The following is a 21,858-nucleotide window of genomic DNA, read 5'->3' on the forward strand; positions in this document are numbered from 1 at the left end:
GGCCTGTGGCTGGGCCTGGCCGCCCTGAGGAGGCAATAGAGGCTGAACTGGGGAAGGCTCACCACCCGTGCCAGGCACTGCCGTCTCCTCTGGCGTGGGCACCAGGTGAAATGTCTGGGAAGCTACAGGCAGTAAGCGGGTGATAGGCTTTGTTCTGTAGCTCAGTTCAGCTGCTGCCAGCCCTGGTGCCTTTCTGTACATAACACAGAGGCTGAACCCACGGCTGCAGGGCAGAGCACCCTGCGCAGGTCTGCGGTTGGTGTTTGCTCCCAGCAGACTGCGTGGATTAATAGCATAAAGGGTGTGAGACTGCCCTTTTTTTTTTTCCTCCCTCCTCCTCCTGGGAAAGAGCAACGAGCAGTGAAGAAAGGAGGCAACAGCACGAAGCGCTCCTGAGGGACCCGGGTCCCTGCGGGATACCGGGCTGTGCAGGCCCAGGCCAAAGGGCGCTACCAGCCCAGAAAATGATGCCTCATTGCAACGTTTCTGTCTCTTTTCAGCCCAGATTGCGCCGCCACGGGGCGCGCGGCCGCTAGGGGGCAGCGTGCCTGTTTCCCTCCGGCCGTTTTTCCCCCCCCCGCTCCCGCTCCGGCCTCAGCCCGCCCGTCACGGTCCCGCCCCGCCGTAGCGCCCAGGGCCGCTGTGGAGACCCGCCTGAAAGGAACGAGCAGGGCGCGGTATGCCCGCGCGTTCCCCCCTGTCCCCAGCACTCCCAAGACCGGCTCTGAGGCAGACGAGTAGTAACAATACTTGGGTAAAGTCGGCCTGATGAGCACGTCATACTTTTACTTCCCTTTTCGAGCGTTTTTTCTCTCTGCTGAGGGATCTCTTATGTAACGACACTGCGGTCTCGAGAGTTTTCCCTGTTTTCCGCTGACCTCATTTCAGTGTGCTAAATAAAATATGTGCAATTGGTGGTTTAAGCACTATTTCAGAATTTGCACTAGGCCAGTAGATACTTACTTCCCTAAGCTCTGTTACATAGCCTACAGAAGTTTATAGTTTTCTGAGAGAAAAAGTAATTCTCCTCACATGTGGAGGACATTAAACGATATATGTTTCTGCTTCTTGTTTTGCATTCTTACACCATCGTTTATTATTTCAGAAAGTAAATATACATGAATTATATATAAACAATAAAGCTATTGGATTTTCTTTTTATTTCTCTGTAGAGAGTAGAAATAAGGTCATGACTATGTCCTGAGAATGTGAGGATTGCCAAAATACACAGTAGATGCTTTTTAGAGAAAAACAGTACATATCAAGTAACTGTTGACTCATAAAACCCTTAAGTTAGTGTAAGCAGATGTTGGTTACAGCTCACATTGATGGGAAGTATATAATCACCACCCCTATAGCCACCCACTGTCCATTTCTGGTTCAAGAACTTCCCTGAAAGCCTGTTTCTAATTTTATGGAAACCCTTTGAAATTTGGCACAGTTTTCAAAAGTATGTAGGAAAAAAAAGTCTGCCAGAGGTTTGGCCTCCAACTGTGAAAACAGACACTGCCTTTTCAAACTCCTCTCCTAGATCCACTGACCAACACCCAGAAGAGAGAATTGACATTCTTTTAGAATACAGCAGGAAAATGAAGGTCTGTATGCTGCTGAATTCAGCTTTTGGTAACATTTACATCTGTTGTTTTAAACTGTCAGCTATTGCACAAGGCCAGGCTCTGATGTGAAAGTATCTGTTTTAAAGCAAAAGGAAAGGGAAGTCTTTTCAAATGTACTGCAGGGACTTTTTTGCTTGTTGCTTGGATGGATTACAGCAATTAGAGTGGGAGGATTTAATTATTTACATGCCATAGGAGTATGCTTCAGACAATATTAGAAATGTAATTATTGTTTGTTTCTGTCTTGCAGACCCGGCTAAAATTCATATTTGGTGTGGTTATATGCCTTTTGCTTTCCTTATTACTTATGTGTATTATACTTCTTCCATCAAGAGGTAAGGCATTTGTAATCTAATGTAGTGTAAAACACAGTATCTTTAGCTGCTATGGCTTCTAAAGTTCACAAAAGTTTGTCAGATCATCTTTAGGATTGTCCTCTCAGAATTGTTATGGCTTTATCACTTTACAGAAATGTACTGACAGCTGAAATATCCTGAAGGTAGGATTGAAATGTCAGCAGATGTTGAAACAAGGAACTCCTTGACGTGAAAAACACCTGAATTAACTTTATTGTGCATGATATATAATGTTCTTAGACAGGACTGCAAAAATAATTCTCAGATCTCCTCACATTATGTTATTTTTTGTGTTAAGTGTTAGGAGACTCTGACAAACAGTAATTTCCTTTAGCTTGGTGAACTTGTATTTGGTTTTAAATGGTTGTGTAATAATTACAGAATTTCTCTATCCAATTACAAGTTAAACATTTTGTTGTAAGTAGGGTATGATGAATTGTTTGTGAATATATTTAAGATTGCATTTGAAAATTAAAGTGAGCATTGTATAAAATAAGGATGCATGGTTTGCTCTACTATTATTATGTCAGCTGTAGATGAATCAACACAGTGTGGTCTGCTGAGTCCTCTGATTGATTGATAAAGTTTGAAGTGAGTGTGGTTTGAAATTTAGAGCCTGAGTGGCACTGACTTGGTAATTTTTTTCTGAGAGGTATAGTAAGGGCAATGTAAGTATTTACATGGCCCTTTCACTATAGCAGATTAATTGAATGTCTTAATTAAAATAGTAATGAAAAGCCTATATTCCAGTAACTATCTATTTAAAGGGATTTTTTTTTCTATTATTATTCTTTGTTCCTGTGTTGGCAGGGTGACTGAGATGAAGAAATCAGTTTTGCATTTACAACTAAATGTTATAAAATCAGCTATCTGCTTAAGTCTTGTGAAAGTTAAGTGCTGTAGTTAATATGCAGGTTTTGTGAAAGGTGAAATCTCTTTCCTGTGCCTGTGGAATATGGTTATTGTGGGTTGTTTTGTTCAGAGAGGGTTTGGAGGTTTCTGAAGCAGTTAGGGTTGATTCTGTTATGCAGCATGTGAATATGAGGATAGATTATATCAAGGTGGGAGGCAGTGCTGGGAAGAGATACCACCTCAGAGTGATAGGTTTGATATTTACTGTCAGTGATGGGGTGCCAGATTTCTTGGCTAGCTTAAACATGGTCAAGTTTGAGCTTTCATTACTAGATAAATTTATGGTATCAAGTCAAACTTACACCACGTCTGCATGTTAAGAGAGGGCAGAATATTTTTATGAGATTGAAATAAAAAAGAGCAATGAGGAAACGAAGACGCTGGAGACCAAGGATTGGTTTGGCAGCCTGAAGAAGTTGCTAAAGATCATGGAAGGTACTGTAGGAGGAAGGGAATGTATTTTTCCCTTCTGAAGTTATCACATACCAGCTCACTGGTCTTAGTGTGAGCCTCTTCAGTACCTGAGCCACTACCAAGAACTCTTTTTGTCTCTATGGTTTCTTGGAACAATGGCTTGGTAACCAATCATATCAGACATAACATTTAGATCCAGTAGGATGATAAAGAATTTATCTTACTTTACAGAATGCTTTTGAAAGAGCGTTTTAGACAATTGTGGAATGCACGATTATGTTGAACACACAATTATGTTGAACATATCTGATTATGGCCTCTTATTCTCAGGTGGAACTGCAAGTGCTGCAGTTATCTGTTAAAATGCCTGAACGTTTTTGAATTCATAGTAGTCTACTGATCAGTTATAAAAGGAATAAATATAAATTAATTTTGCAGTTACAAATTTTGCAAGTCGAAGACAGACAGGAAATAGCTACAGAGGTGGAATGTTGTTTGTACATTCCATCTTTACTACTGCTTAACTGGAAGGATGTGGCAATCTAGAAGGACAGTTAATTGGATATGAGAAATGTATAGACACAGACCGACTGAATTTCTGCTTAAGAAATCAGCAAAGAGAAATGTCATCTGTAATTCTGAAAGAACTGGAAGAAATATTTAGTTCTGGTTTTGTCTGCTAAGTTTCTAGTAATTTCATGTTCTTCAAACTTCTCAAAATGTGATAGCTGGTTTTGGTTTACACATGGAAGAGTATAAAAATGTGAAAAATTCTCAAAAGGTATACTGGAAAATAATTTTCTGTTTGGAGAGGATAGTAAGGGGAAAATACTTAGTTGCAGTTATTACACAGTTTCTGTGGGGCTGAGAAGAGCAAGGCGGGCAATCTCAGTATAGTGAATGACCTCTATGCCTAAGAAATTAGTGACAGTTTTTTGACATTTCTTCGAGTTAGGAATGTGCTGTGTGATTTACCTTACTATGATAACCCAGCTATGATAACCCAACTCTATAAACAGTCCAGAAAGTTTCCTTTCACTTGTACACTGGTGTACCTAGTCCTGTTCTGCAGCATAAAGAAGAAAGAAAATATGTGTCTGCAGTTGAAAAGCAATAGCGGAACCACAGGCAGAGTTACAATTAACTGCAGGTATTGCCTAGGCTCCAAATTCATATCTTTATGAAAATCCATAATCTTTTCTTCTGCTATTTTTAATGAATACCCAGAATCCTGCATGTCAGTGTTTCTGTTCCCATTGTACACTTGACCTAGGCCTGAGACCAAGACCTTTGTTCTCTGATGTTGCAGCTTAGGTCACAGGGCATACTTCTCAGTCAGGAAGTGGTGAGCAGCCAGCTTCTAAGGAACTGGTGGTGTTCTTTGCTCCACCCCAGCCAAATCACATGCTGGTGGCAGAGTAAATACTCCAGTTTAGGACTAATTTAAAGGGGTTACCACAACAATCTTACCTCTCCAAGTCTATGCTTAGAAACAATGTATGATGGCTATGATCTAAGATAAATTTTTATACTAGCTTTTCTTTATAAATGTATTTTCTGAAAACTTAATTTTCAATAACTGAAAGGGATTATAATGATTCTTTCTCAGCGTACAGTAAGAGAGAGGCTTTTTTCCTTTCCATGCAGTAGAGATGTTAGAGTCAGTAGTAAACCAAACCATTCTCATTCTAGCATGCTCTAGCCTTCTATACACAATTTCTGTTCCTACCAGTAACAAGAGCTGGATCATACTGCAGAACATGACTTGTTCAGACTTCCTCTTTTCTTCTTGTTCCAAAGGGTGTTTTTGAAGTAACCTTCACTGAGAAAGCAGTGGCACACCTCACAAAAAAATGACTGAATGTCACACAGGTATGAAAAAGCAGATTCAGCTGATGTGGAGCTGAATGTGACCAGAAGTTCTGGAGCAGGATCAGGAGTGTTGGAATTAATTTCTGATGATGAACTGGGCTGTGGTTTCCTCAAGTGGAAGGCTGTCTTCCTGTGCATGTTGAAGGAGCTTGTGCTTTAGCTGTTCAGCATCAGTCCACAGAGATGAGAATGAATGGGCATTCTAGTCCAGAAGCAGAATATAATAGCATCTGCAAGCTGGCTGTCCCAAGATGCTAACCAGTTTTTTTTTTTGGCAAGTCACCTATTTGCTGTGTAGCAGTGGATGCTAAATAAAATACATATAACAATACATATGTATTAAATACATATAAAATACATGTATACAGCTATATATATAAAAATAACAAATACAGAAACCACAATACTTTCTGATTATTTTGTATGCTTGGTTTAATTTGGCAGGCATAGACACAATTAACATGGATGCACGTTAGATGCACATGTTGTAGAATAAGCCAGGAGGGCTTTGAAATCTAAAGCAAGGGCTGTGTTGATCTACCCACATCCAATCTTTGAAAGGGAATAATCCTCATGATACAAACAGAATTTCACAGTGATGGATTGGTGTGCATAAAGTTAAGCTGAGTTTAATACAATGGAAAGTTCTGCTTTCTGTGTTTTATTAAGCTCTCTCACAACAATGAACTGAACAGTAAAGGAGAAGGTATCTGCATAAAGCCAGTGACAATTAATAGATGCTTACAGGCTTTATCGCCACAATAATACATGTAAGTCAAATACACTCAAATGCATGAGTGAGTAATTATGATCATGGAATATATAAAGCAAGTTACACTGTGAAGCAAAATAACCAATTCAGTGCACAGAGAAATACAGAACTGCACCCTGTAAGTGAATGCAAATGGACTACAAAGGATTAAAATTGAGACAGTGGGGTGATGAATGGAAAAGAGCAAAGCTGAAATTTGGTAAGCTTTCGTTTCTGTGGTTGGCTCTGCTATTTGCTTCCTTTTTGTCCCTGGGCATCTTTTTTCATCTTTGTGATTTCATAGAGAAATGAAACACAACAAAAGAACTTAGCAAGCCTACCAACAGCCATCCAAATCAATGTCTATCTAGTGCTGCAGGGTCTGTTCTGTGAGCAGAGATTTCAAATACTATTATTGAACCAGTCTTTAGTTACAGAAGAAAGAATGGGCAACAATTATAGGAAACAATTAAAGATGCTGCTTTTATTTAAAGCATTTAAATATATCTTCTGTTGCCTAGAAACAAGCATTCAAAATTATAAGTAATCAAGTAAGAAATAGTTGTGTTCAGATTTTTTGCAGTCCACTGGTAGAAATTCAGATAGGAGTGGACAGACTTTGAAAATCATTGGTAGTCATAATAAATTATCACAGAATATTAAATATGTAAGGGTGAGATGGCTAACAGAGTAAAGGTTTAAATTACAGCTGTGAAAATTAGACCAGAGATGAGATATTTGTGATATTGCTTATCTTTTTAGATAAAAAAAGCTTCCTCTTAAGCTGAGAGAAGGAACCAGGAAATTTTACCAGATTAAGGTGCCAAACAGGTCTGTAAATTTAAGCCTCCTATACACACAGCCATGGAAATAGATCTTAACAGTTGATTTCTTTTGCTAATAAGTGTATTCACTTAGAGAATTTAAACTGAAAGCTAGTAGTGATAAGTAATCATCACTCAATATAAATAGAAGTGGATTCTTCTTTGGAATTATTTCCTATGCATTTTTGTAAGAGTTTGCCATCTTCCGTGCTCATCGTTAACGTATCAAAGATCTCTAATATACAGTCATGGTATTAGCAAGAGGAATTAACTTCTTATTGAACTTGTTGAGATATTTTCTGGACATATTGCTAGCTCAGAGTTTATACTGATAGGTTTTTGCCTATGGATTGGCATTCAGTTTTATTTCACATGACAGCTTTCTTCTGCATTAGTGCAGACAAGGCTAGTATCAACAGTTAACCTGACATGTGTATTCTACAGTAAGTAATAGTCACTTAGCAGAAGAAAACATGTATTATCATTACGAAGTACCGTAGAAGAGAATACGAAGAAACATTTCCCAGGAAGTCAGTGTGATCTTAACAGAGAGGGCAGCTGTAATGAGGAAGTGATGGAGCATGATATGAAACCTGAGGGCAACGAGTCATCTTGATTATCTGGCTGTCATCTGAGAGCTCTGAAGGAGCAAACAGGGGAAGTGGCAGAGATCTACTAGGCTGCAGAGTGACATTCCCACTACCTCTGAAGACCATGGCAAAATTCACCTTGATTTTAAAGGAGAAAAGCATAGAATCCAGAATGCCTAGACCTAAAAGCTGCCGTTATTATGGTACTGAACTTTAAAAACTGGCCTTTATCAGAAATGTTCCTGTGTCTTTTGAGGATTAAAGATTTTGAGTACTCTTTCTCTTGTGAACTGTATAGTTTTTCTTTTTGGCTTTTTATTACATTTTTGTAATGGAATTTGTCATTTCTATGCACTTAGCGAGCCAGCATTTTCAGCATTACCCTCTTCTCCTGCAGCTGATTGTCCTTAAATTTTGGTTTTAAAATCTGCCCTAGCTTAAGGTGTTTAGCTTTGGGAAGAAACATAGTCAGACAAGAACAACAAAACCAGCCAGAATTTTGTGCATTATTTTTATGCAACTATCTATCTGATCTGCTTAGAAATCAAATATCAGAGTACCTGTCTTCTCCCCAGAATCATTGCCAATTTTCTTTTGCAGCATTAAATAAATGTTGAAGTTTGGGTTCACTCATTCATTACTTTTCAGCATTATTTTTACCTGCATACCTTCATCTATTTCTTTCCTGTGGCTACTAGGAAATATATGTGGATGGTGAATATCTTGTAAGCCTTATATCCATCTTCTAACACTGGTTGATGAGGTATTTATGAAATTTGACAGTATCACATCCTGTTGTTTAACTCTCTGCTGAATATATGCATGTCCCTATTGAAACAGTTGTCTCTACATACCACACAATTTCATGAAACCTGTGCTTTAAAAAAAAACTTTGATTTGTCTTTTGTGTGAAAAATACTTTTATTTGACTTACAGGCTCTACAAGTAAATATGTCTGAATAAATGACTGGGTGAAATAAATTAGTTTGTCTAGTTTCTAATTTTGTATTCCTAAAGGTGAGTCCTCCAGAGGCTGAAGGATCTTATCAGAACAGTAACAGAGAACTTTCCTTTCTGCTGGGCCTACTCTCTGCGTACCTCCAGGATTATGCTGTCCTCACTGTTCCCTGGTGCTAAATATAGAAAAAAGGGAATATTGGACTAGTAATTACTTCTTTTTTTTCTTTATTTTTTCCACTTCACATTACATTACACATTACATTTTCCATTTCGCATTGCATTAACAGAAACTTTCTGTCTTATTCTTAGTTGTCAACACAGATGATGGTCCCAGATCTCTTACGTTGGAGGATTATTTGAATGGAAACTTCCAATATAAAACATTTTTTCCATATTGGGTGTCAGGTAAGTAAAACCTTTTCTCAAACGTACATAAGCCTTTCTAATATGTGTTTCCAGACTGGTTTTACACAGACTCAGAAATGTATTTTTCTTCCAGCTTTACTGTGAATGAATGCTAACTATGAAATTAAACAATCTGCTAGTCAAAACGTATGGTTGAAATTTACTCTTCTGTCAGTCATTCTAGGAATTCCAGGTATTTGATGTTTCAACAGACATGTTTGAGTCAAGTATAAACTATAATTTTACAGAGGCCTTCATTGTTTTATTTCTTTTACTGTCATATTCATTGCAGCAAGTGAAAGAAATAAGTCAATGTGGTAGTCATTTCTTAAGCAATCTCCTTTTTTGCATTTGTCACAGAACTTGTTCCCTTATTGTTTGTAATAATTGAGGTAGCCTGTCTTATGGGCCCCAGTCTCCTTTGTTTTCAGTAGTACCTAGCTCTGCAATGAGCCCAACTGTTCTTATCTCATTTAAGGAAATGCTGACACTGCTGAAATTCCTGAGTTCTAATGCATTGCATAGAAAATAAGGTTGAGTTTCTAAGCAAATTCCTTAAGGTAGAAGATAAAAGACATGAACTTAATTGCTGCTGATACATGTGTCTGTGTGTGGCTGAAATACTAGTCTTGTTATCATTGAATTGCAGCAGCACCAAAAGGCTTGAGCTAGATTGGATTACATTCTAGTACGCACACTACTACCACTGCTATCTATGCACTGCCTCAAGCAATTATTATTCTCTGACTAGAGACAAGAAGCATAGTACCGTTCACATGGATTCTTACCAAGTTAGTTTTAACCCACAATTTTAGAACTGAACTGAAGCCTTTCAGGACATTGCTAGCAGCAGTTCAAGTTTTGCAATTGACAATTTGAAGTACGTTGACATCACTTGTATGATTTAAAAATTAGGTCACCATTTGTTAGAATTCTGTCTGAAGTATGTAGGCAGCATGTCACCTAAGTCTAATATTCTCCTTCCCTTTTTATATCCTTCTCACTTAGATTCATCTTTCCTCTTAACAGTCATAAAACTCACGCAAAAGTCATGCCATATATTCCATAGATAGTCGTGCCTACAGCATTCCATATGCCTACTTTTCTTCTGAAGCAAGGAGTTAAAATTGAGTATCTCTTCCTGAGGGGGCCTGAGATCACTACAAATGCTGTTACACAGATCAGAGCAGTGTGCTCAAAAGATCCAAGGGTGATCTAATTTCTTAAAAATGAACACCTTACACAATGTTTCAGGTTGCTTTTAAACTGTTAAAGTCTCTCTCTCTTTAGCTACACCAAGTACGTAATTCCTTCTCTCTGTTTATAGCAATGAAAATAATGATATGAAACTAAAATTCTGATCTTCATCCTCTACCAAACTATGGCTCAGGTCTTGAGCACAGGTAGGGTTAAATTGCGTTCTCATTGAAGGCCACTCACCCTCGCTTTGTAGGACCTATGTGAGTAAGGGCAGTGTCATTTATGCACCGTCAGTTACATGGTACTGCTGTTACCTGCAGAATCTGTACAAATGAAAATGTTCTGGTGAAATTATAAGCAAAGATCTCAAATGTTTTCTTTAAAACATTTACATTGTGGTACTGATCTAATGGGTCTGTCCCTGTTATTCGTAATCAGACATTACTGAGAATAAAATCTGGCATTGAATTATAAAGTTAACTAGCTGATTCTGTGTGCAGTGTGTAATCTTGAGAATGTACTCAAGAACCCTGAAGACCATTTGTTGATAACTCTGTACCTTGGCATCATTAGAAGAAAAACATTTTTTATGTAGATGCCAAAAGATATTTGCTCAAAATCTATTCACTGACAGGAGTGTGAATACTTTGATGAATGCATCTGTTCTATAGTATCTTCTGTGCAAGGTAACAGCCCTTTTATCTTGTTTATAAAGATAATGAATATCTTCATCAGTCTGCAGAAGATGATATTATTCTTTACAATGTTGAAATGAACTACCCAACTACCATTATGACTAACAGCACAATGGTACGTACCTTTTCAATTAATAAAAAGGCAGCAAAATGCAGTTGCGTTTCAAGTACCAGTTTAAAAGTGAATGGATTTAAACCTGACTCATCAGATCCTTATTTAAAGTTTTTTTACTAGAATCTAATCTACTTCTTAATCTTTCAGAAACAAGTTAATGCTTCAAATTTTGTGTTGTCATCAGACAAGTATTTCATAGCTCTGGAAAGCAATTATTCAAAGGTAATTATTTTAATATATCGCTTAATGAAATGTTTGGTTTCGTTTAGTATTTTGTTGATTGTGGTTACCATGGATAAACGTTTCTTGGTATTTTCTTGAGAAAGGGGCAGGCTGTGAAAAGGCAGCTGATTAATTAGATTATCTTTTTTGCAAGTTAATAACATTATTTTCTTGCTTAATTTTTGCAGCTGTGGAGATACTCTTATACAGCATCATACCACATTTATAATCTCATGTATGGGTAAGGCCTGATATTTCTTACAAAGACCTATGGTGAATACTTTGTAGTGATGTGCTTGCAAGCACTTCCACCGAAAAACTCCATAGTAATGTGACTACCACCCTTCTTTGCTTTTGCCTGAATCAGTCAGGTTTCTTGGTTGCTTAAAAAAAATGGCCTCTAACAAAATCATACAGTCCTTTCATCTACTCATCCAGGTATCTGGACTGTTTTATAGTTCATGCCCTAGAACTTTCACTGCTCAAGATTCTCATCTTTCTTTCTTCTTTGCATAATTTTCTCCCACCCTGTCTTGGCTGCTTGAGTCCACTTCGGTCTCACACCTGATGTCTCCATACTCTTCTGTTGTCTAATTCATACTTTTTATGGTTGATCTAGTCTTTAGCTTTCCTAAAACTCTCACATGTCCTTTAGTGCTCCAGTGATCTTGTAATAGTCCATTTCGGGTTCCTCAAAAGTTTACAGCTTCTCCCATGGCATTTAGTCTCTTTCCCAAGATCTTCCCCAAACGACTCCTCTTTCCACACAAGTTCAAAGGAGGCCATCAGCCTTCCCAGTGACCTTTTTATTCCATAAGTAGCAGCATGGTCAAATGCTTCTTAGTTCTGAGCAACAGGGGCTGCACTGAGCTGCTCCATTCTTGGGAAACTGTTGACTCAAGGTGACAGGAAAAGATTGCTGCAAGCTAATGTGAGTAGCGAGGTACTGCATGTGGGTCATGATCCTTAACAAATGTAACTGCTGCTGTTATGCTTGCCTCAGCATGCTATATCCTGAGTTCACATTTCCCATAACTTGCTGAGACTGTAATGCAGACTGCAGATAGAGCAAACGGCTGTAGATGCTTGTGCAGTATTTAGAAAGAGATAAGGCTGGCTTCTTAGGCTGTTGAATATGTTTTCAAAGGGTTGAGTTGCAAGCCTTTACCAGCACTGGTGCACGCCATCACATTACTGCATGTCTCACTGCCTTAATTTTGCATTGCTCAAGAAACAATAAGCTGTTAGAAAATATAGCCCGTCATGAATTTTATATGAATGTACAGTATAATGATCCATTTGCACTGTGTGCAAAAAGCCATCTCAACTTCTTTCCTTTTTTTAGTGGTTTTGTAACAGAAAATCAGCTTCCACATAAAATTCAGTATATATCCTGGTCACCCGTTGGACACAAATTGGTCAGTAAAGATAACGAAGTGCTAGAATGATTTTGCTTTGTGTGGCTACAAGACATTTATTTGCCTTTGGTTATTTTGTTAGGCCATATTTTTGACAGACTTGTGTGTATTAACCGTGGTTGTGAGCAAGAATGGCAAAGAAAGCAGTTTTAACTTGTTAAAATTTAACTTGTCTGTGTCTCAATAGAAGAGTCCATGTTCTCAGCTACATTATGTGTTTCAGTTAGCTAGCCAGTCTCTTACCAAGAATCAACCAACATAATTGTATATAGGATTAAATGTAGTTTCAAGGCCTGAAAACCAATGCATTTTCCTTTGACACTGTACAATACATGAGTTTACTATGGAGATTTAGAGATGCAGTATTTAAAAACTTTTCTAAAATTATTACTCTAGGAAATGGCTGCCAGATTCTTATTACAAAAAATTTAATTTTCTTTTTTTTTAATAGCTACTTGAGAGCTAAGTATGTATTTCTCAGTAATTATAATAGACCTATTGCATATATAAACAAGTTTATGAACTTTTTTTATTCTTGGTTTGAAAGCGTCAGCCCAATAATAGTTAGTGGTTTCTTAACTACTTATCAAGTGTTGACAAAATATTTGTGCAAGAAAAAATTTTTAAACCTCATACTAATTTCAGAAAATACCCAGGGAGTGGGCTAAACATGAATGGACAATTTATTAGGAAAACTTTTCTGTGTTCTAGGAGAGTATTAGTTCTCTCAATTAAATTCAATATTGTTATTTTCTTTCTCAAGAATTCTGAAGACAGAACACAATTAAGATAGTTTCCTGTCTTCCTAGTATTAATAGTCTGTTATGTTTTTATACAATAGTCCTTTTATTGTATCTGAGAGTTTTAGGAGTTGCTTTGTTTTTCATTTAAAGCACCAAGTAGTTAAATTGTTACACTGATGTTGCTAACAAAAGCTGATAGCTTCAAAATGCATGATTTTCCAAGAAAGTGATGTTTCTGGTGCTGGTTTCTTAACCACATGTCCATTCATTTGATTGAAATTTAGAGATACCCAAGGCCTGCAAGCATTTATTGCAAGAACTCTCTTTTGCTAATTGACTAGAAAGGAACAAACCAGCCCAGACAGAGTAAAACCTTTTTTTATCTCATCTCACATCACCTAGGCCTTTTGACAGGTTTAGAAAAGTTCAATTATTTTCTTTTTAGTCATTGAGTATTTGTTTTTATCTTCTACTTTTGGTGGAACCAGAAGGAAAAATCACAAAACACTTTGTCTGAGGGTCTCTTAAAAAACACAGCAATTTGAATGAGTTTCAAAGATTTTTTTTTCATGGTTTTCCACACCAAAGCTAGCCACAGAATCCTCTGAAGTTTATGAAAATAAAAGGAGTTGTTCAGGATTTATTCTGACATAGTTGAACATAGAATTTGGCCTGTAATGTATAATTTATTTACTGAGGTACCTGCTCTTGCAGAATTTGCAAGGGCTTTTAGTGTAGCGTTTATTGCCCATTTTGTATTCATTGTGTCTTGTTGTTGGTATAAGAGCATTGACCGCAGAAGGTCTTACTCTAACCCCTGTTATTGGTGCCTATACTCATAAGAAATACTTTCTTGTCTTTAGGTATATGTGTATCAGAATAATATCTATTTGAAACAAAGTCCAAGAGAGGCACCAATTAAACTAACTAGTGATGGAAAAGAGAATGAAATATTTAATGGGATTCCTGATTGGGTCTATGAAGGTAAGTAAATCTTGAAGGGCAACAACTAACATGTTTAATGCTTTGTTTAGATTACCTGGGTCTCACAATCCGTTCTAAAAGATCTGTGATGATACATTATTTTTAGAGCCCTAAGGATTACTTCATTTCCATATTTTATTTGACATACAGTGACTGCATTTTGTATTCATAGTGTGTAACCAAAATCCTGAGTCTTTTGTTACTGAAACTATATCAGAACTTTACAAATTGGGCTTCCTTCTGCTGAACAGGCAGTGGTTAGGAATTAAGCTGTAATGGAAGTTTTAATTTTAGTGAAAATTTGGCATTTCAGTGCATTAAAAAAACTTAAAAAATAAACACATGCATACATGAAAAACCCAAGTGAGTTAAATGGCGTCTGTGTGCCTGTTTTGAGAGTTCTTAAGGCCTTTCAGAATTGAGATGTATTACAATATGTTTGGTGTTATTTATTTAGTATAACTCTCTTTACATGTTTAGGTTGCTAAGAGTAGAATGCTAAAATAGATTAGAAGATAGATAGATGACAATGATAAACTATTATGAATGATTTTTTTTTCCTCAGAGGAAATGCTAGCAACAAAATATGCACTGTGGTGGTCTCCAAGCGGAAAATATTTAGCTTACGTACAATTTAATGATTCTGACATACCAGTTATTGAATATTCATATTTTGGTGAGGACCAGTATCCTAGAAAAATAACTATCCCATACCCAAAGGTATGTTTTCTCATTCTTTTGACTTACTTTCTGTTGAGAAATGAGTTATGCCAATGATAAAATTAACTGTGCTTAAAAAATGGTTGTATTACAGTGGTTAAATCAATTGTGGCCTAAATTAATGAAAGAAAACAAACTTAGGCCAAGTTCTGAAAAGGTATAGTTACATTCAAAAGTGTAGATATTTAACAATATCAGTGAAATAAATGGAATTTCTCATGTAAGCAAAAAGCATGTGCAAAAGTGCATGCTTGAACGATCAAGCCTTGCTTTTTTCAATTCAGTTTACTTATTGTGATGTATTAACTATGCAGTTGTTATTTTTCGTTACAGTAAATGAATTATGAGCCATTTTTTGTTTTGAAAAATAAAGGCTATGACAGCTTCAGTTTATTTGCATACTTCATAGTGGTTTTTGATCTCTAGGGGCTTTGGATTTTAACTGCTTTCAAGTGCCAGATCTAAAGCAAGAAGGTTTTGGGTTGGCATTTCTTCAGCATTTGTTAGAGAGCTCTCCTGACTCTTGTCATGTTCATATGATTGCAAGTGATCATGTTAATGTATCTTCAGAAGTTACTCAACTGTCATCTGGGTTACAGTTCTAAAGTAAAGCTGGATGGTTTAGACCACACATGGAGAACTAAAAAACTAATAATGTATGCTATGAATAAGCAAGCATGAAGTCAGTTTAAGCTAAACCATTTTATTTCACAGCTGGGATGTCAAAGAGCATTTGCAATCATGTGAATATACTCCTGGAGTTTTATGCCAAAGTAAGTGTAGTGTGTGCTGCAAAGATCCACACTGCAAATAGAATGCTGGTTCCCATCAAGCACGTTTTCTATATAGAAAGGCACTAAATTTGACTGTTTAGAAGGTTTTCTTCTTTTTATATGAAATGATGCAAAGTTAAGTAATGTACTACGGCTGTAGTGTCACTCAGATCTTATAAGACCACATTTGCCCTATTATACTCAACTGAATACATATTTTGTAATCTATTTATCTCCTTTCCTGCAAAAAAGTGTTGCAATTTTCCTTGATCTGAACTGTTCAGAGCCTGATTTGAATAACCTGATACATTTTCTTTGAAGGCTGGGGCTAAAAATCCTACTGTTAAAGTGTTCATTGTAGACACTATTAACGCTGAAGCATTTGGTCCTAAGGAGGTGCCAGTTCCTGCAGTCATAGCATCCAGGTAGTGTGCCCTCAAATATGTCTTCTCTTTTTTTAAAAAAGTTTTTGTCTATTTGTTTTAAATGCGTGAACCTCTGAGTTGTTTTCTGTTTCTAACCAGTGGAGTGCCATATTCATCTCCTAGAAGGATCAGAAGCTAACTAGAAATGTCTTTTGATTCTGTCTGTCCATATGATACATTGTTACAGAGGACAAAAAAAATCCCTAAGACAATGGAATCTTTGCTATTGCCTTCTACAGAGCAATATGGGGGATACAATCTGTAGCAATGCTTCTATATTCCTGTTCTTTAATAACCACCATGTCTTTCTTTTTTTATTCTATTTTTTAGTGATCACTACTTTAGTTGGCTCACTTGGGTAACAGATAATCGAATCTGTGTGCAATGGCTAAAGAGAATCCAGAATTTTTCAGTCTTAGCTATTTGTGACTTCAAAGAAAATTCAAATACTTGGGATTGTCCAGAGGTAATAAAGTTGGAAATATAAATTTAACATTGCTGAAATCAGCATTTGCTAATCCCATCTGCATAGCTATTTTAACACCTACTGGTCATGCACAGGTTGCTCTGACTTACTTGCAGAAGTATATTTAATCTTGCCCTGAATTCTTTTAGAAAATAATTGTGTGCCTACCATAACTGTATTTTCCAGTGTTTAATCACGTTCATCTCTTAGCTACTAGTGATACCTTTCGTGATATTTTAATTGCTGGGGGAGGGCTGAAAAAATTTTAATGGCACCAACAAGAAATAAAATCACCAAAATATTTTTTAGTAAGGCTTAAATAACAATGAAAGCAACAAAAATACAAAGAATGCTATTGAGCAGCTTTCAATACTGTTTAGTTCCTTCTTGCTCCCTCATCTTCAAAAGTGGAACCATATAGGATCTTTATTGTTTTTTAAAGAAAATCTTATTATATTACGTTGAAATTTCGTACTAAGCCTGAGTAAATCATTTCCTTTATGATTAATGTTAAATTAATTGAAAGAACATATAGATTAAAAGTAAGGCAGGTTTTCAGGAGGGAGAAATTCTGTCTTATCAAATCATAGAGTTGGAGAAAGGAGGCAGGTGTTCAGAAACACAATCCCTTTTTCAGATCTGAAAAGAAAACTTCAGGCTAATTGTGACAGTAGCTCTACATTTTGTTTAAATATGTCATTCTATCATTAAGACAGTTTGGAGGGAAAACCATGCTCTACTGAGCAGAAGGATAGCTTAGATGGCCTAGCTATCATACCTACGTGTAGATAGTTACAGACCTTATATACAGAAGCTTTTGTGAAAAAAATATTTCTTTAAAAGACCTTGTAAAGCCTGAAGACTGTAGACACTGATAAATACATATAGAATCCTGAAGGAAAGGATAACTCTGAATTTCAGTAACTCTAGTACAGAAGTCTCATTTATTGTCTTTTAGTATTGATGCTGTTTGCATGTCTTGTTTTCAGTTTATGGTACAGAACACCTGTAAAAACTAGCATTAGGCTGAAACCTTGAACTAGTGGGAAATAAAAGGCAAGAATACTTATAAAAGTGTTCTATATAACTGATAAATTGTAAATTCAGAGTTTACACAGCCTTTCAAAGCTGAAAATAACTTTTATTCGTCTATAATACAATTGTTGCAAATTTAAAAGGAAGTTATGGTCCTGTTCTTTCAAAAACATTACCATTGAAGTAATTTTCCACAGAGAAATATGTTAATTTATTAGGAAAAAATACATATTTACTGCAGCATTTGATGGGTTTCATAAGTAATTGTTCCACTTTATAAGTACATTAACACTGAATCTCTCCCTCGCCTCCAAGTAACCTACATTTTAATAACTAAATATATTAATGTACAGGAAAAAAAATGATTCTAGGATTCTACCACAATCCACCAAAGTACTTTAACACAAGCTTAACTTTAAGCGTGTAAGCATTTTTATTTATTTCAGTACGTCTATTTATGTGTTTAAAATTAAGCATAATTGCTTTGCTGGAACCAGACCAGAACAATTAACATCTTGCAGGACTGTGTTCATGATCCTTGTTTAATTGCATTTCTCCATGAAACCTTATTTATGGAGTCACTACTGACGTTTCTATAATTCTATATTTATACAGTGATACAATGCTTTTATCACATTAAAGTTTGCACAAATGGCCAATTGAAGGAGTGTGAACAGATGGGAGTGCTGCATTAGCTCTATTTGCCATTAGAAAGTATATCTCTGTACGTTTCCATTGGCAAAAATAGTTCTCTTGCTGATTTCATATTAAATTGAGACTCTAATGTACAATAAATGTGCTAGGATTTATGTACTTGAAAATAATAACAAAATATAATCTACAAGATGTTTCCTAAAGTGTCGATTCATCAAAAATGTTCATGTGTTCAAGTCTTGCTCATGTGAATAGGCCATAGAAACCAATATGACTTCAGTAGAACTATTCATGTGAGTAAAAGCTAGGCATGTGTTTGTGAAATTGGGATTTCCTATAAAGATGCCAGTTCTCTAGTTAAATTCTGTAAGTACTTTAATACACAGAAAAATCCCATAGAAGTCAATGGGACTACTCATATGAGAGAAGTTAAATATATCCTAAATGTACTATATGTCATCAAGATCTGAGCCTTAATGTAAAGAAAGGAAAATAAATTTAGGATGCAGATATAAAACAATACATCCCATTTTCCTTATCTTAAAAGAAATTAAATCCATCTTCTGAGTTAATAGCTCAGTGGAGCCCTTGCAAAGTACTAAAGTCTTCTCAGAGGCAAGTACCTGCCAGTTTTGCTCAAATAAGTCACTTTGCAGGGAAAGGGAGAAAGCATGATTCTGAATGCTAATGAGATGACATTGAGAGTAACAAATACAAGCCATATTCTTTAGAAAGCAAATTTGTTGAATTTATTTCAGACTGTAAAGAAATACTGTATTGAATGGACAGTATAAAGAACAGTTTGCAAGAAAAAAAAAGAAATACATTGACTGAATGCAGAATTGATAAATATTAAATCACTTGCTCCATCCAACAAGCAAGATATTACACTCTTCAATTAAAACCTTTTAGGAAAGTATTGAAAATGCACTAGAAGCTTTGTAAGTAAAGCATAAATAAAAATGTAAAAGCACCTTTAGCTGCAGTAGGTACTGATCCATTTATGCTCAGTATAAGTCTTTCTTAAAATCAGCTTTAAGAATGTTACAAGGAGTTAAGACCTGCTAAACTTATATTCATCGTCTCAGGATATGATAATCTGCGTGATTTTTGCTGCCTACATTATCTTTGCTAATCCTTAATTCTTCTTTCTGAATATGTTATTTGTGAGATTTTTTTAAAGTGTTGAAAATCAGACCCTTTCATATCTCTAAGCTGAGCACCAAATATGGAGACCCTTGATTTCTATGTACTTTAATTAGTTAAAGTATTTGGCTTATATTTTTTAAGGTTTTTAAGGTTTACATTTAAAAGATGCGCCTAGTAGTCCCATTATCGATTGTTATAAATCAACATCATAGGTTTGAAATGAAAGGAAATATGTCAAATGAACCAGCTGACAAACTAACACAGATTTTTAATAATTCCTGAAATTATTTTACTTTTTTTTTACTGAAAAAATAATGAGACTAAGTAGCTCTTAATTCTTGCTTTCAGTGAAAATGTTGCATAAAGTTAAAACAATTACTTTAGATTTTATGTAGCCATGATGACATCTGTTAAAAAACAGTATTTTAACTAATGTAATGGTATTAATACAGTAATATTATTTACCTCAGACAACCTTGAACTCCCTGAACCTTCATAGCAAGTATTCTAAAATTCTCTTTTACAAGCAGCTACATATTTTTTATTTGAAGATTTTGAATCTCCACAAACTCGATCTTGAACTTCTTAAAGAGTGTACATTTTATTTTCTTTTTCAGAGTCAACAGCACATAGAAGAGAGTCAAACAGGATGGGCAGGCGGAGTAGGTTTTCTTGTACTCTATTTTGATTTAATGAAAAGCTACAGCTTTCTGCATCTTCACAGCAGTGTTTAGAAACATGAAGCACCATTCTGAGTCATACAACAGTACTGCTTAAACCTGTTGCACTGTAGGATTGAGACTTTTAATACTGTGTTAGGCATAGTATCTGGCTACCTACTTTCTGAGTTTAAAAACCCCTTTTCTGTCTCCTTTTGCAAATCTTAGACCAATTGATTAGACACTATAATGAAGGGAAGGAGGTAATGAAAAGAGGTAGATTCATACTGCAATGTAATTCTTAGAAGCATCCTGGAGGCAAAGAATAGATGTAAGATTCCTTTGATGTCACTAGGGCAAGAGATAAGATCAGTCATAGCATTTTAAGAATAAAACCTGTCCATGCAGAACACAGTTTTAGTGCCAAGTGCTGCACATCTTCAGCTAGGGAGGAACCTTTGAGGTAAGGCACCCCACTTACAAGGGTAGTTGATACTTCTCTGCAGTTACCCCTAAGCAAAAGAAATCTTCTCTACCCGGTAACATTTATCTTGGAAGAGACGTAACACCTGTCTTTGGGAACTCAACAGGAAAAACAAACCTGCAAGGAAATTTTAAGAGTGTGAGATCAGTATTTACAATCATATATTCTAACAGTGAATATGTATTATTGCTTATGTTTACTCCTTGGGCAGGTGAAGTTACCAGAATGCAGTGTGGGGAACCTCACACTGTGCCTGAATACCCTGCAGTGGACTTAACTGAGAGTTTCGATTTTCAGTACACTGTCCTTTAAAAGATGTGGTTTTATTTGAAGTGAAGATTACACATTTACAAGGATTAGTTATTTTACTTGGTCCCTTCCTTTTTTTGCCACTTCTTTTGAGGTTGTGATGACAGGTTTTTACTAGAACTAAAGAAATTGCACACATGCACAAATCCCTGCTTTAGCCTTTATGGGATTTCAAGCATTAGGAGTATTAGAAGCAGGCTCCAGAACAATTTATCTTGTGGTCACAGGTTCTAGTCAAGCTTGCATTAGTCTTATTCAAAAGTCATACTCACCCAGGAATGTTTGGTGCTATGCAGGTTAGCATGCTATGCAGGTTATTCTTCTGTGTTCATATTTTCAAAATAAAACTCTCAGTTGCAGTAACTCGTCCTTGACTGACACAAAGATGATCAGAGGGCTGGAGCAACCCTCCTATGAAGACAGACTGAGAGAGCTGGGGTTGTTCAGCCTGGAGAAGAGAAGGCGCCAGGGAGACCTTATAGCAGCCTTGCAGTACCTGAATGGGGCCTACAGGAAAGCTGAAGAGGGACTTTTTACAAGGGCATGGAGTGATAGGACGAGGGGGAATGGTTTTAAACTGAAAGAGGGTAGATTTAGATTAGATATTAGGAAGAAATTCTTTACTGTGAGGGTGGTGAGACACTGGCACAGGTTGCCCAGAGAAGTTGAGGATGTCCCCTCCCTGGAAGCATTCAAGGCCAGGTTGGATGGGGCTTTGAGCAACCTGGTCTAGTGGAAGCTTAAGAAATCTGATATGACAGGTTCAAAATTGTAATGTGTACTGACTGGGAGATTGAATATCGCAGGTAGACACCTGTGCAAAGTATTTTGTCCCACCTGAACTGATTAAATAGTCTTGTTACTTTTAGTATGTGTACTATAATCTGCTAAACAGCTTGGACACTCTTACTTACGTCTCGTCTACCATTTTTCTTCCATTGTTTCAGTTCTTTGTTTCTACTCCATATTTTACATCAGACAGCAGTTCATACTACAAAATTTTTAGTGACAAAAATGGTTATAAGCATATTCATTACATCAATGACTCTGTGGTAAGTCAAGCAAATTGTTCTACATTGATCTACTGTAAGTTCCTGAAATAATTTT

The 21,858-nt window shown here is 36.4% G+C and overlaps 1 protein-coding gene across 1 annotated transcript in view; it reads left to right on the forward strand.

The window, feature by feature from the left end:
• The first annotated feature begins 1,536 nt into the window (after nucleotides 1-1,536).
• Nucleotides 1,537-21,858, forward strand: part of FAP (fibroblast activation protein alpha) — a 45,128-nt gene continuing 24,806 nt past the window's right edge. The window contains exons 1-13 of the mRNA XM_068407409.1: nucleotides 1,537-1,595; nucleotides 1,867-1,951; nucleotides 8,605-8,700; nucleotides 10,616-10,710; nucleotides 10,858-10,932; nucleotides 11,121-11,173; nucleotides 12,278-12,350; nucleotides 13,957-14,077; nucleotides 14,643-14,797; nucleotides 15,892-15,995; nucleotides 16,326-16,461; nucleotides 19,917-19,961; nucleotides 21,699-21,803. Of these exons, the coding sequence (XP_068263510.1) occupies nucleotides 1,590-1,595; nucleotides 1,867-1,951; nucleotides 8,605-8,700; nucleotides 10,616-10,710; nucleotides 10,858-10,932; nucleotides 11,121-11,173; nucleotides 12,278-12,350; nucleotides 13,957-14,077; nucleotides 14,643-14,797; nucleotides 15,892-15,995; nucleotides 16,326-16,461; nucleotides 19,917-19,961; nucleotides 21,699-21,803 (1,149 nt within the window). The 5' untranslated portion in view covers nucleotides 1,537-1,589. The remainder of the gene's footprint in view (nucleotides 1,596-1,866; nucleotides 1,952-8,604; nucleotides 8,701-10,615; nucleotides 10,711-10,857; nucleotides 10,933-11,120; nucleotides 11,174-12,277; nucleotides 12,351-13,956; nucleotides 14,078-14,642; nucleotides 14,798-15,891; nucleotides 15,996-16,325; nucleotides 16,462-19,916; nucleotides 19,962-21,698; nucleotides 21,804-21,858) is intronic.

The sequence above is a fragment of the Nyctibius grandis genome, chromosome 9, assembly GCF_013368605.1.
Source record: "Nyctibius grandis isolate bNycGra1 chromosome 9, bNycGra1.pri, whole genome shotgun sequence".
In the NCBI taxonomy this organism is placed as follows: domain Eukaryota; kingdom Metazoa; phylum Chordata; class Aves; order Nyctibiiformes; family Nyctibiidae; genus Nyctibius; species Nyctibius grandis.